The sequence below is a fragment of the Melopsittacus undulatus genome, chromosome 4 (genome assembly GCF_012275295.1).
Source record: "Melopsittacus undulatus isolate bMelUnd1 chromosome 4, bMelUnd1.mat.Z, whole genome shotgun sequence".
NCBI lineage: Eukaryota > Metazoa > Chordata > Aves > Psittaciformes > Psittaculidae > Melopsittacus > Melopsittacus undulatus.
This window is the reverse complement of record NC_047530.1, coordinates 91107377-91122234: the sequence shown is the minus strand read 5'-3', so window position 1 is coordinate 91122234 and position 14858 is coordinate 91107377. Positions and strand designations below refer to the sequence as shown.

General features: G+C 56.4%; 1 protein-coding gene across 1 annotated transcript in view; it reads left to right on the top strand.

Annotated features, from left to right (window-relative positions):
- Window positions 1-12634: 12634 nt before the first annotated feature.
- The window catches only part of PSD (pleckstrin and Sec7 domain containing), a 35591-nt gene continuing 33367 nt past the window's right edge, over window positions 12635-14858 (top strand). Inside the window, exons 1-3 of the mRNA XM_034061887.1 lie at window positions 12635-13402; window positions 13481-13583; window positions 14101-14569. Of these exons, the coding sequence (XP_033917778.1) occupies window positions 12635-13402; window positions 13481-13583; window positions 14101-14569 (1340 nt within the window). The remainder of the gene's footprint in view (window positions 13403-13480; window positions 13584-14100; window positions 14570-14858) is intronic.

Below are 14858 nucleotides of genomic sequence, written 5' to 3'. Positions count from 1 at the left end.
GGGCGGAAGTACGCGCGCCCGGCCGCCCCGCCCCAGGCCCCGCCCCGTTACCTCGACCGGCAGCAGCGTGCACGTTATCGGGGACCGGCGGGAGACCTCGCAAGGCAGCAGCACCCGGGGCGGCGAGGAGGGCTCTTCCCTGACAGGCCGGGGCACCGGGCGGAGCAGAGCGACTCTGGCCCTGCGGGTGCGCCGGCGGTCACAGGTCCCACCGGTACCGCAGCTGCTCCCGCAGGCTGCTGCAGTGGCGCGGCTTTCACACCAGCTCCGGTACAACGGCTCACCGTGCGCACACGCTTCCCAGTGCACACCACCAGTCCCTCAGTTATCCCAGTTCCCCCGCGCACACCAGATCCCCAGTTTCCCGGTGTACACCGGTCGCTCCAGCCCCGCGGCTCCTTGGTGCACACCGGCTGCGCCGGTTGCCCGGTTCCCAGAGCACGCCCTGCCCGCTGCAGGCGGACTGGCGCATGCGCAGCTCGGCAGCGCTGTCCTTTCAGCACCACGCGGAGCCGGGACCCGCCGGGACCCGCTGCTGCCGGTGAGCGACGGCACCGCCCCCCAGCCCCGACAGATCCCCCGGCCCGGCCCGGCCCCCAACACCCTACCCGGTCCCGCTGCTCGCCCAGCTGGCTCCGCCTCCCACTTCTCTCCCGCAGAGCCGAGGTACCCCCGGAAAGGGCCGGTCCCCGGGGCTCAGTTCTCACAGCACCCCCGACAGGCAGCCGCCACTACCGGCCTGCCTCCCCTTGCCTCCCTGCCCCTCCCCCGGGTGTGAGGCGGACGACACTGCTTGCTGCAGCTCTCTCATCCGGCCTGCATCCCCCCACCCTGCCAACCGGCTTCTCACGCTTTGATCCCCCACCGGTGCCCCGCCTGTCCCCGTAGCCCCGGGGTGCGGGGTCCCCCCCTTGTCGGCAGCCCCCTCCGAGAAGCGGCTCAGGCTCCTGCCGGCGCAGTTGCCATAACGACTCGGCAGAACCAGACGCTGCCATTTCTCCTCTGATTTCCCTCCCGCTGCCGGTTTGGGGGGCAGCCCCATACCCCATCAGTAGGGCACTCATACTGCCCACATCAGCCCTGGATGGGTGACCCCATCCCTGGCTCCTAACCGAGCCCTGCCGCCTTGCGCAGAATCAAGCTGTGGATCACTGCTGGCAACAGGCACTATAAAAAGATCCACCTGCCAAAAAAAGCAGCGCCCAATGAAGGAGTCCTACATCCCTGGTCCCAAATTACCTGGAAAAAGTCCCGGGTTCCCTGGAAAGCAATGACCTGTCTATGCACCCTTGTGTGTTCTTTCCCTCCCAGTGTGGAGACATCCCCTAATGGGGAAAGGTCTTCTTACCCTATTGCCTGTCCTCTGGTAGTAGCTACCCATGTTACCTCTCTGCCCCTGGATGTGTAGACCCTGAGAGTCCCAGTGGCTCCCAGTAGCACAGCACTTTCCTCATTTACAGAAGGACAAGTGAGGCAGGGATTTTCAGTTTTCTAAAGGAGCTGAGAATGCTGCCAGACATGGCCTAAGACAACGCTTTCTTCCTCTGCAGTGGAGTCACAGAAAGCTCTGGGAGTGCTAATCCTGCTTCTAGACTGGGAGGATTCATTTTGCCTTCAGGAGGTTTCAGCCCTGTGCTCACTCTATTCTTGAGTTCCTGCTGTGAAATAAAAGTTTAACATCTGGAAGGGAACCCCTTAATATTGTCCCTGACTGTGACTGAAACAGGCTACAAGCAGGCTTTTTGGAATAGTGGTCTTGGTCTGGATAGGAGGTGAGAGAACGCCAGCAAGCGAGGGATTGCGACGCCCAATTACATCTGCCCTTCACTGTGCCAACACAGGTCTGGCTGGGAGCCCCTGCTTGTGCTGAGTCCTTGCTCAGAGGAACTGTGTTGTGGCTTGCTTGTTATCCTTCCTGACATGTGTGCTGGACAGGCAAGTGGGACCTGCCCTGCTCCCCCTCCACCCTCTGTTTATGTTTTCCATTTTGTCTGATCCAGCTGGGCTGGCTGAATCACTTCCCTGGCATCCTGCTGGTAGCAGGGCTCAGAAGAGGGCTGAGAGCCCTGACAGATTCCAAGTACTGCAAGGAGGCTGGGACACACTTAGAGTAAAGACAGAAGTGACACATGGTTGTGTTTATTTGGCCTTTTCCTGGCTTGTGCTGCACATGGAGAAGGTGAAGAATCTCCTCCCTTTAAGATCTAGTGCCAAGGCAGAGCCTCAAGAATTGTTTAGTGTTGAGCCATCTCCACTGAGCCACTTATGGCACCACTCAGGAATCACACCTAATTCAGCTCACTTCAGCCTGCTTTCAGGACAGCAGTATTTGTGACAGGGATGGGGCACTGCAGCCCCTCAGGCAGTGCTGTCTCTTTTCCAGATGCAGCAATCAGGGTCAGAATTACACTGGAAACAACCAACAGCTTCCGGATCCCTAACACAATGCTGCAGCAAGTGTAGTGTGGTGCTTGCTCTGACAAACCTCTTTAGCTCCTGAACCCAGAGCAGCCCTGCGTTTGCTGACTCAGCATTTAGGGGAGTGCAAGCAAGGTGAGGAAGAGAGGGGTGAACATGCCCGCTGTGTCAGGGCATAACAGCAGCTGCTCCTGCAAAGGCAGGGGCCTCCCCAGCCAGAGATCAACCACTCAATACCTGGTCAGTACCCAGAGGGGGCAACCAGGTTCAAGCACAGCTTTACAATGAACAAGCAAGGCCATGGCAATGGGGCAGGGCTAAGGTTCACCAGGACATCAATCAACAGCAGAGGGTCCAGATCATCAGTGCCCATAGGCCACCATAAGAATAGCTTAGTTTAACTAAGTTGGAGACCAGCACTCCCACAGCACTGCATAACAGGAACCAGGGTCCCAGGCTGAGCTAAAGTAGAGCCCCAGTCCTACAGTCAGGAGTGGTGGAGACTCCAGATGAGGCTGATTAGGACCACTCCTAATTAGCATCCTCAGGGTCCTGACAGTTGGTGGCCTGTGGAGGAGTTACTAAGTAGGGAGGTTAGACTGTTTGAGGCTATGGCTTCTGAGATGTATGTGCCATGTAGTAGGAGTCATGGACAGTTTCCAGCTGTGAAATGCTCAGACTGTTCTCTTTCTTCTCCACAGGCTGACTGCAGGTATAGAAAGAGCATCAGAGCCTGTTACTGCATTCTAGGAGTGTATGTGAGACACAGCTTTACACCATCAGGATGTTTGGTGGAGGTAGCAACATAGGAATACATCAATGGTAAGGATCCCAAACTGGTACTATTTTTGTGCTCATGCCTGTAAAGTTTTCCTGTATGCAGGATGTAGTACAGCTATACAGCACTGCAATGCAGGGCCTGGGTGGTGTTATCCACTGTAGCTCAGCCATGAAGGGACAACTCAAAGCAGGCAAGCTTGAAGGACCAGAGCTTTGCTCTGCTCAGTCAAGAGTTGCAGCAAGCTTCTGCCTTTCTGGTGCCATATGCTTTGCCTAAGGTGAGTCTGCATTTTTCTTGAGAGGTGTCTGGAAGTCTCCTTTCTAAGCTTCAGCTAAATGCAAACTGGCTGGCCAAAACAGCTTCCAGAGCTGACACTCGTGTCAGGGAGATCCCTTAAGGCCAGGAGAGTTCACCTTGCTAGTCAAGCATTAGGATGAGGGCAGACCTCGGGCTAAAAACTTCTTTCTATAAGCTTGGATAGCTACCATCTTCTAGATTTTAAAGAAGATGTGGGAAAGATTATCACAACAGCTCCTGTAAGACTAACCAATTCTCTTAATTTAGCCTCTAAAAGGGAATAAAAATGGCTGTGGTCCTGCTCACATGCATGTTAATCAGTGTCTGTAAGTGCTGAGTTCAGTGGTAAGTGTGGTGGAGACAGGACACAAGAGATGGGGAAATGGAGCTGACAAGAAGTTAGCCCAGCTGATGTGGTTTCAGCATATGTCCTGTTAGCTCCATGGCACAGTAAGAGCCTGGTGCCGTGCAGGCAGCTACTGGCTTAAAGATGGTGCCTCTTGCAAGACCAATGGAGTGAGCTTGGAGGTGCTTCCCTTTCAAGGGGGTACTGCATTTGTCATGACTCACCAGGCAGATGCCCATCACTTCTTGTGCCTTTCTAAGACACTGTTTTGGACAAGGTGTGTCTGAAGCTCCCTCCTCCCAAGAGCAGTGCTGGGCTGTAACATTCCCAGTGCTTGCAGGGCGTCTGAGGAAGTGTGTTGCACAGGTACCTTCCACAGGCAGAAGACACCAGTCAGTCTGGTGGCTCTCCTGATATCCCAGTGACCACTGGTGTCCTGTGAGGGAATGCAGGGCTTCTGCACCAGGCCTTGAGCTGATCCGCAGTGACGAGCTGAGCCCTGGGGCAAAGAAGCAAATTAGCTCACAACTGCTGCAGCTTTCTTGTATATTCCCTGGAAGCACATGGTGCTGGTTGCTCTCAGAGCCAGGGCATAGCCTCGGGTCTGACTCTGCTGGCATGTTCATGCTCATGAACACCTTCCTAAAGTTGAACAGAGACTCCAGCCAGCTCCACTGCTGTGCTGGTGCCTAGCTGTACTTGAGGAGTCTGGTCTTGACCTCAGCCTTTGGGAAGTGGGAATGAGGTTTTGGGAATTTGGGCCTAAAAGGAGGGGAGTTTGCTGGTTAGAAGAGCTGACTTCAAGTCAGGAACCCCAGGCTTTGGTTCCCAGAGGTGCTCCTGATCTGCCAGCTGGTCTTGGGCAAGTCTTCCCTACCCATGCCCGGTGACTTTTCCCTTGCATTGTAAATGCAGTTATTTCCATGGCAAAGGTCGGGTTTCTTCAAGCCTTCTGAGGTTCCTAGAGGCTGGTGCTGGGGGAGAGTACAAGTTAATTTTAGGAGATTGGTAGAGTGCCAAGCCAATACTAACCTGCTGTCTTAAGATCTATCACAGTGTGTGATGGCTGGCACCTTGCTGGCTAATCAGGTCAAACTCTGCTCTCAGTGGGAACTGAGATTGGGCAGTGCCACAGGAGCCCCTTTTAAGCTGATGAAACAAGAACCCATGATGCCTTCTGTTCAGCTCTTCCCTTTACAGGGCACCTTCCCATTTCTCTTGTTGAGAACCTGCTTATATAGTCAGGAAAAAAAAAATAGAAGTAAAGCAAGACTAAACTGTGCAAGGCAGGGTTAGAAGAGGAACATGCATGAGAAGCTCCTAGGTAGATACCAGTGCAGGGCTGTACAGCATACATTAATCCACTGCTTCCAAGCTTTCAGTGTCTCCTTTGCCTGTGTCTCCACACACATTGCCAAGGTGGCAGGTTTTTGCCCCCCATGGTTGTAATCACTCCTTCTTAACTGAGCACCTAGGTTTCTACACCTTTTACACATTCTATATGTGATTGTGTTCTCCCTGTGCTAGGTCAGGCCGCGTGTCTGGGGCATGCTGTCTCTTTTCTGCATCAGATACTGCCTGTATTCATTGCTTGTCCTCCCCCTTATGCCCTTTCACCTTTCCCTATGTGAATCTTGAGGCTGAAGGAGGTGGGAAGGGATCACATTTTACTGTTGTGGAGTTTAGCTGGAAAGCAGCTCCAGAGATGGGCGCTGCAGCACAAGCCGTGTCCATAGGTGGCTACACCCAAGAGCTGCTGATTTGGGTTGAATTCAGACTAAATTGGCCTCTCTGGTGCAGTGACTCACCATGGTGAGTGACCTGCTGGCACCCAGGAAGCTCCATCCTCAGTGCAGAGCTCACCCCACCAGCCAAAAATCTCCTGCTTTCCTCCAAAACCATCTTTCCCTCAAAGCATCTTTTTACCAAGAGTTACTCCCACGCAGTTGTTCCCCTAACTGCTGTGCAGTGAGATTATTTATGGCTCAAGCTGTGCTGAGGCCCCACCTCCCCATCCCCAGGACAGGTTTTACCATGCTGGCATCTCTGCCTTCATCTAAACTAAGCAGTGCCAGAGCAGGGGGAAGCCCGCTCGCTGCATGGGGCTGGGACAGCGTCTGAGGGGATCTCTTGAACAGCAGGCATTCCCAGGGCGTTACAGAAATGTTTAGCTACAGCTCACTCTGAGGCCCAGCACACAGCTTCCACTGCCTCCTCACTGCACCTCGGTTCTTCTGAACCTGCTTGCGTGAGGGGTAGCCCCAGGCAGGGAGCTGGGATGCCAGGCAGGGCAGGCAGTGCTTGCACAGGCTCAGGTCTGCACTGGCTCTTCTCCCTGGTAAGACGTTTTGCAGTTTGTCTTCTTCCAGAGAGCCTTTCACCCTAAAAAATCCTACTGTGGTCCTACATGCCTGTCCCATGCAAGGAAGCTGCAAGAGGCACAGAATGGTGCTGGTGTTCCCTACCCTGCGCCAGGTCTGCATAGAGTGGTGGGCAGGATCTCCAGCACTGCATATTTGCCCTGGTGAGCTGTAAAGCAGCATTTTTATAACAGACTGTCAAGGAAGGGTATTTTCATCATTTATCCTTAACCACCAGTCTGGTGAAATAACAGGTAAGTGCATCAGCCCATTAAAGGCTTGGCTTATGCTGCAGTGGTTCTTTTAATATACAGCTAGGATGTGGTTGGGTGTTGGCACCAGGGGCAGAAGGCATTAATTAGAGCTGTGTAGTTAAATCTAGGTCCTTAGGGAACACGTGTAACCTAATTGGTTGCCCTGGAGCCCTCAGTGCAGGCACAATGGAAGTTCAGCTTCCCTTGCTCTCACTGGGACCTATCTCCTGCAGGGCTGGAGTTGCTATTTCTGTGGTACTTCCAGTGAGCTGGGTGAGCAGCACCCACAGCAGAGTGACTGTGTACCCTGAGGCCAAAGCATGGGTCCACTCACTATGGCAGCAGCAGTGAGACAGAATATGGCCTTTATGTTCTTTGAAGCGCCTTAAGCACAAGCTGCACCAAAGGAACCATCTCTGACATCCCCTGTATGCTCAAGAGCTGGCCTGGGGGGTACCAGGGTGTTTACTCCAAGTGGAGTGCAGCTGCAGGAGAAGCACCTTTCCAGAGTCTGATCTGTGTGCCTCAGGACATGCTGGCATCAGCTCCTCCTGGAGCCAGGGTAGGAATGGAGGTCTTGTCTACACCCTCCTCACCCAATATCATCTAGATCTGTTCAACAGCTGGGACACTATGACATCCAGGTTGATTTCTTCCAAGCAAGCTCATCATCATTGGTCTACCCTGTTGACAACCCACACCCTTCTGGTCTCAGATAGGACATCTGTGTGTGAGGAGGGCTTGTGAAGATGAGCAGGTGCAATGCAGTAGCTAAAAATCTCCTGGAAGCTGCCTGTGGCTGGGATTGAGGAACCGGCAGAGCCCAGGAATCTGAAAGGGATGACATGAAATCGAGTGGTGTCCAGGGAGGAAAGATGTGGTACCACAGGCAGGGACTAGAGGTGCTTAAGTGCCAGGCGACAATAAAGAGGGCTTCCTGTGCACTGCCCTCCTGGCTCTCTGCCTGAGCCCTCTGGGCTGATGCATGGGGGATTCTCCTTGTCCCCTTCTGTCATCTGCCAGATGGGTTCCCTGCTCCCTCTCCTCCACATCAGCTGGGAAGGGATTCACAGCAGGAGGGACCAGGGGATCCAGGGTTAAATCCTCAACCAGTGGGGCTTATGTCAGCACTGACTAGACCCATTTCAGTGGGCACATCCTTTAGGAGTTATAAGGCTGTGGGAAGGCAAGGGGAATATGGAGCAGAGTGTTGGCAGGGAGAGCAACAGCTACATAGTGGAAACATGCATGGTTTGGAAGGAGATGTGTTTTCTGTGGATGAGCTGGATCTCCAGACAGGGTGGCAGCAAAGGAACTCTCCTTTACTCTCTGTAGCTCTCAGCAGGGCTGCCTGTGAGTGCTGGGAAGGCACAGGCACAGTGTCCTGGTGCAGACACACTGGGAAAAGCTTCCAGCTCTTCCCCTTGGTTAAATCTGTCACTGGCTGCGGCTTAGAGAAAAGCCTTCCCCCTCCCCTCCCTTCTGCCATCAAGAAGCTGCTGAAGGAATCGGGTCGTTGATCCCACAGCAGCGAGAGGCCCCTAATTATCCCAGCTTCCCGGAGCCTGCCTAAAGCCGGCTGCGTGCACGGCAGCTCAGGGACCTGCGGTCCCTGGTGTGGGGAGAGGGGCCCCACGCAGGCAGGAGCCTGGAGAAGCAGGGAGAAAATGGCAGTGCCTCAATGCATTAAATATGAGGAGAGCCTGCCCAGCCTGCTGCTTTCTCCCTGTGTCCCTGTGCCTGGGAGGGGGCAAGGGGGCACACTTTGGCATGACAGTAAGGCCAGGTGGGCATGGATCTGGACTCGCTGCAGGCAGGGAAAGCAGCAAGGAGAGGCAATTTTTCCCAGATTCCTCTTGCAGGCATAGTGTGCATGCAAGGCCCTGGCTCCCCTGGGCCCCTCCTCTCACACACATTTAATAACGATTACTGGGCTGGGTAATAAAGTGCTGTTTAATAGTGAATCAATCAGGCAACCGGGCGGGCAGGGAGCGCTGGCTGCCAGCCCCAGCCACTGCCGTGTGCAGTTCCAACGCAATAGCAGTGTGGAGGCTGGGGACCCTGCCGCAGCACCCCTCATCTTGGTTCTCTGCTGTCCTGCACACGGCTCTGGTGCCTGCACCTGGCGGGATGCAAAGGACAGGGGTTTCCACCCTGTAGTGTGAAGTGGTTTCCTCAAGCTGGGCTGGCATTTCCCATCCTTAGGGTGGCTGGTGACACAATGATGTCAAGTCCCTTGTCACCTGTGACCACAGTGTGCTTAGTGTCAGGACCTGTGGAGAGATGAGACTCCAGGAAGGGGCCTTCCTGGGGGTGGCCAGTGGCCCAGGGCACATGGCAGCTTTTGTCTTGTCCTCATGATCCCAAGCAGTGGTGGGGTGTGGGACACAGCACACAGGGCTATGCATGCTCATGCATGAGGACAAGTATCTGTGGTCACACAGTATCTTGTATGCTGCTGAGCAAGGATACACAATGCACAGTGATGTGCACACTGATGGAGAGGTGCATGAACATGTGTGGTGCTACACTGGCACATGCACAAGGCATACGGGACTGCATATGGCAGTGCATGAGGCCGGGTTCATATAGCACATGGGGATGTGCACACCGGGGCATCAGACCTCCACAGTGTTACACCTGGACACCAGGGTTGTGTGGGGTGCTACACCAGGACGTTCACATTGGCACACAGGGACACGTCCGCGGTGCTCTAGCAGTACGTGCACAGTGCTACACCGGGACACGCCTGCCGCACACGGACACACACCCGGGTCCGGTGTGGATCCGCCTGCTCCTCGCTCCTCAGGTACCGGTGCCACCGGGTGAGGCGGGGCGCGGCGCCCGAAGGGTGTTTCCCATTGGCTGCTAGGGCTGTCAGCGGCGCGGAATGACAGGTCCGGGCCGGGATTAGTGCGGCGGGGAGCGGCGAGCTAGGGCTGGTGGCACTGTACTGTACTGTACCGCACCATAACGTACTGCACCGCACCGTGCCGCGTCCGACGGGGCGAACCGAGCCGAGCCGTGCCGTATTGTACTATACTGTGCCGGCGGCAGCGCGGAGTAGCGGCACGCAGGATGCGGCGGCGGCGACGGCACTGCCGGTAAGGCGCTGGGAGCGGAGAGGAGCGGGAAGCAGCGGAGCCCGGAGCAGGGCCGCGGGGGAGCGGGGAAAGTTGCAGCAGTTGTTGCAGGGGCAGAGGCGGCTCTGCGCCCTCCCGGCAGCCGTGACCGGCGGCCGGCGGCACAGGGCTGCGCTAGCACCAGTGAGCGCCCGGCTGGGTCGAGACCCGCCAGGCGCTGCCGGTGTACTGATGGAGCGGGACGGGGGGCACCTGCCTGGGCACGAGGAGCGTGGCCGGGGTGTAGCGGGTGGTTCTGCGGGGGGAGCTAGCGGCTCTGCCAGCCCCCCTGGCCGGGGAGGCTCCCTTCTCATCCGGATGGATGTCACATCCACTCAGGGCTGATCCCGCAGAGACGGGAGGTGCCGGACAAAGGAGGCCGGGCTGGGGTGGCCGGGGAGGGAAGGGCAGGCTCAGCCTCAGCTTGGACGTGAGGAACGTCCCCTGCCTCGATACTCCCTTAGGAAGGGGTTTCCTGTGTCCCATAGCCCCAGGGCCGGCAGGCACCCCTCCTCGGTCATCACTCCATCCCTGAAACTGCCCTGTGGCCCCACAGTGCAGAGGCACCTCCTGGGGACCACCCTCCCCGGCAGACGGCCCGGCGCCCACAGCCTGCTTGTCCCCATTCCCTGCCATCGCTTCTGTCAGTGGTACCGTGTCTAGCACACAAATACGGCCCGTTGAGTGAACTCAGCCCCCAGCCCTGCACCTCCTGCTTCCTTCCCATCGCCGTCCCTTTCTTCGCCCGTTCCCCTGGCATCCTCCCCCGGCTCCTGCGCGTTGTCCCCACGCAGCCCTGCCGTGGGCGCGCTCTTCCCCCGCAGCGTGAGCAGCTCCTGCTGTCTGCTGCCTTCACTCCCATCACCCCGCTCCGCCAGGCAAACGCCTGCACCGGGATGAGCGTCCCCTGTTGCATCGGGTACAGCTCAAGGCAAGGGCTGGGAAAAATCCCTGGACATCCCTTTAGCTGCTAAGAAGAGGCAATCAGGAGGAGCAAGCTTCTTGTGAGTGTGAGATGTTTTATTGAACAAATTAAATCCCCCACTGACATGCAGTTCCCGGCTATCACACTGCACCTCCCGAGTTTTTCTCTTTGAACACATGCCCTGGGCTGCCCTGGCAGCCTCCCTGTAAGCTTTCCTTCACAGGACTTGTCTGGACTTCAGACAGTGAGATCAGTAAGCCTCACTCTAGCCCACCAGTTCCATACAGCCCAACCCATTCATCACAGTGCTTTAAAGAGCATCAATTTGATTCACAATTTAAATCAGCAAGTAGGAAGGCTTAGCTCCATCACCGATTTTTCATCTCTGTTGCATTTTGTGCTTTTTACCTTTCATTATTAAAGAAAAGCTCTCTCTGCTGGATGGCATAGCCATCCAGCTTCAGTGGGTCACAGGCACGCATGGCCTTTGCTCTGAATTTGATAACTCTCCTCTGCTAACTAGGAGGACATGCTGTGCTTATCTCATTCATTTTAGCACTAACTTACATGTACTGAGATAGGCTGGGGTTTTGTAGATTTGTTATGTTACAGTGAATGCCAAGTATTCCTAGTGATAACTTTTTTTCCTTGGCATGTGTGTCAGTCTGCTTTGAGATAAAAAGTGGAACTTCATTAGAAATATATAAGCCCCGCATCTTTGTTATTTATCAGTTAACTTCAACAACCTTGAATGTGAACAAACCGTAACATGAGAAAAAAATGTAAACCCCGTAACTGATATATTAAACAGAAGAGTATATTTTTGTGAGTGAATTACAGATTGCTGCTGCTCAGCAGGAGACATATTTTTTAGAAGTGTGATAGTGCAGATAGATGGGCGCCTGCTCCACAGGGCTATATTATTAAGAGTTATGTCTCTGCATCACTAGAGCCTAAACACCATTGAAAAATCCAGCCCCATGTCCTTCAGGAATTTAATCCTGCCTAGTTTGTGCATAGAAACAGAGAGAAGAAACCATGCTTTCCTCTGTTTGCAACTGACATTTGTTTTCTCACTTTAAAATTATGATATCTAAGTGAGGGACTTGGTACCTTGCCATCTGTCAGAAGGCAAAAGCAGCCAAGGCAAAGTCTTGTCTACACACCAGGAATCCAGAGAAACTCAGTGAAGGATGAGTACAAGTTTTAGCTCCCTTGGAAGAAACAGAATTGTCAGGAGCCCTGCCATTGCTGGTGGGGGCTCCAGGTCCTGCTTTCCGCTGCCTGGCCGCTACCATGGAATGGTTGGTCTCGCCTCTGTATGGAGGGTCCTTGAGCAGAGGCAGGCAGGCATGTGAGCTGTGTGCAGGCAGGGCCGTGTGCTCTGTTTCCCCAGGGCAGGATATCATAACCACTCCTGTTTGGATCTGCAGGTGCTGACAGCTCTGTCTCTGCCACCAATAGTAGCTGCAGCATGCACTGGTGTGACATACTTTAAAACAAGGCTGACCTCCAAAGGCAGAGGCTCTTTGGCCATGCTGATCATGTTAAACTCCTTGGGCAAGTGTAATTGGAGGATGCCTCAGTGATCCAGTGTATCATGCTTTCCCCCTTATTGAAGTAATCTTAGTAGGCTGTTGGTAGTAAATATTCATTCTAAAGCAGGATGAATGAAACCCACTTTAAAATGCACAGTGTGCTCTCTTGCTGTGTCTGTATGCTGGTCTGTAGGGGAAGTGCCTGAGCACCCTGGCACCCTGGGAAGAAAGCAAACACTTTGGGTGCCTGAGGATTGAGCAGAGGACTGCTACAGTGGTGCTGATGTGATGTCCACAACAAACCTTGCCTGCTTCTTGCAGCAGGAGGTTTGAAGGGGCTATCTCACCTAGAGCATCTGTTTCTCCTGCCAAGAGGGCAAGGCACCTTTTGCCTGTCCTCCCAGTGTGCTTGGCCTTTTTCTTGTGTCCTCCCTGCCCTAACCAGCTCTCCTCGCCCTTGTTTCAGGGCTGCCTGAGGATGTGTCGCCCCTCGACCCGTCCATCATCTCAGGGGTGCTGGGAACCCACTTTGCTGTGCCCGTGCCACCCAGCAGGGCTCTGGACCTGACACCTCCCTGCCCTCCTCCATCGGGATGGCCCAGGCGGGGGGACCCGTCCGCTTCCACCCCGAGGAGGGCTGTGGCACCTCACCCCTGCCGTGCTCCCGCGGGGTGGACCGCAGGCCTTGGCTGGCAGGGGGCAGCCCCGAGGCCGGGAGGTGCAGCCCCCCGCGCTGCCTCACCCCCAACCTCAACGCCGGCCGCCTGCACCTGCTGCGCAAGGGCCTGGCGCCCGACACCCGCCGCTGCCCCCTCGGTCTCTACAACAGCACCGGCTCCCTGGCCCGCAGGCCGGCCGAGGCGGCTCCCTTCAGCAACGGGAGCTGCCCAGGCACAGGGCGCCTGACAGCCCCCTGCACCCCTCGGCGGGGCCGGCCCAGCACGGGGGTCTCGTCCCTGAGCAGCCGCAGCCCGGCGGCGACAGCGCCCGTGGAAGGACATAGCTCCGTGGTCACCTTCCGCTTCATCGAGAAGGCCAGCGTGCAGACCCTGGGCGGCCTGCCGCCCAGCTGGGACAACGGCCCCCGCAGCCTCAGCCGCAGCCTGGAGCTCGGCGGGGACGCAGGATGCCCCCGGCCCCAGCCCCGGCCCCAGGAGCGGCTCCTGCACACGCTCAAGCTGGAGGCCTCCGCGTCCGACCCGCTCCTGGCCGGGGGCAGGACCCCGAGGGGGACATGTCCCTGTGGGAAAGAGCCCTGTGCCCTCAACGCCGACTGCCTCTGCCGCTCCCTCACCAACGGGCTGCCGGAGGACTTCCCTGCCTTCACCAGGAGCCCCCTGAAGCCAGAGCCCCGGCTCCAGGTAGGTGCTGGCGTGCTCTGCACTGGATGGGGCTGTGCCCCGGGGTCTCTTGCCCACTCACCGCTCTCCCCTCTGCAGGGCAGCGCCTGGCCATACCCCCGGCAGAGCTCAGCCCATGCCCAACGCATCGCCAGGGCCAAGTGGGAATTCTTCTATGGCTCCTTGGACACCCCGAAGACAGGTAAGAAGTTGGGGGGGGGGGGGGGGGAGGTGAGGGGGTGCCCTCAGCTGAGCCAGCCTCTCCTTTGCAAGTCTAAATTGCTGCCAGGACTCCCCCTGGGGCTGCCCATCCCTCAGGGCTTTTTGGTGCCCAACAAGAGATACCCCAAGATCAGCCAGTCTGTGTCCTCTAGGGGCCAGATCCTGTATGCACCAGCTTCCCCACAGAGTTCCCTGTGGCCGTGCAGTGTTGTGCAAAGGGGGTGACAGAGCCTTGACCTCTGGCAGTCCCCTGCTGCCTCTGCAGAAGGGCTTTGGGGTTCAGATGGGGGTTTAGGGCTGGCTGCAGGTGCACTAGCACTGATAGCACCCTGCCTCTGCCTCTCCACTCTTCTTCCTTTCCGGCTTACCTTTTCCGTTCCCCAGTGCCCATCCTATGTGTGTTGCTGCTCTTGGTATGTGTGATGCCACAGGAGCAGCTCTGCAGTGCTCCTTGGAGCAGCTCCCCACAGCTCTGAGTGCTTGGGGCTACCTTGCAGGCTCCTCTGCCCCTGACTCTGCTCCTCTGGCTGAGCCCCCGCAGAAGCCCATCTGCCCGCTGCCTGCCAAGCCACCAGGGTTGGTACCTGAGCACAGCCTGAGCCACGTGGAAGTGGAGATAGAGATGTCTCCTACAGGCAGCCAGAAGCCCGGATCCTGTGAGACTGGGATTATAAGGAGGACGGTGAAGTACTCTGAGACAGACCTGGACACCGTGCCGCTGAGGTGCTACCGCGAAACCAACATCGATGATATCCTGGCCGAGAAGGAGGAGGTGGATTCAGCTATTGAGAGCCAGAAGGACAGTGAGAGCAACCCAAGCTTTGGGGGCACACCAGGCAGGAGGAACAGCATTCCAGAGGAACCCCCCACCCGAGGCACCAACTGCCTGAAGGACGGGCTGCGGGACAGGGACGTGGACGAGGACGATGAGGTGTTTGAGGCAATGAGGAAAGAGAACAGGGAAAGGTGAGGCTCCATGTGTGAGGGCAAAAAGCTCCTCTCACCCTCCTTATGGTCCCCTGCATGGTGAAATGGGTTCTGCCAAAAGCGTCTGAGCCAAAAATCCCAGTAGCTCTATGCAAGTTGCACATGGTGTCAGGTGGAGTCCTGGATCACCCTGCTGTGGCTGGGGCTGAGACTTGGAGGGGGCTCTCACTACCCTATGGAAAGAGTAGGGCATCACCAATGATCCAGCCCTGGGTGCTGTGCCATGGGCCCTGCTCCCCTGGGGTGAGTCCTGCAGCTCATGTCACCC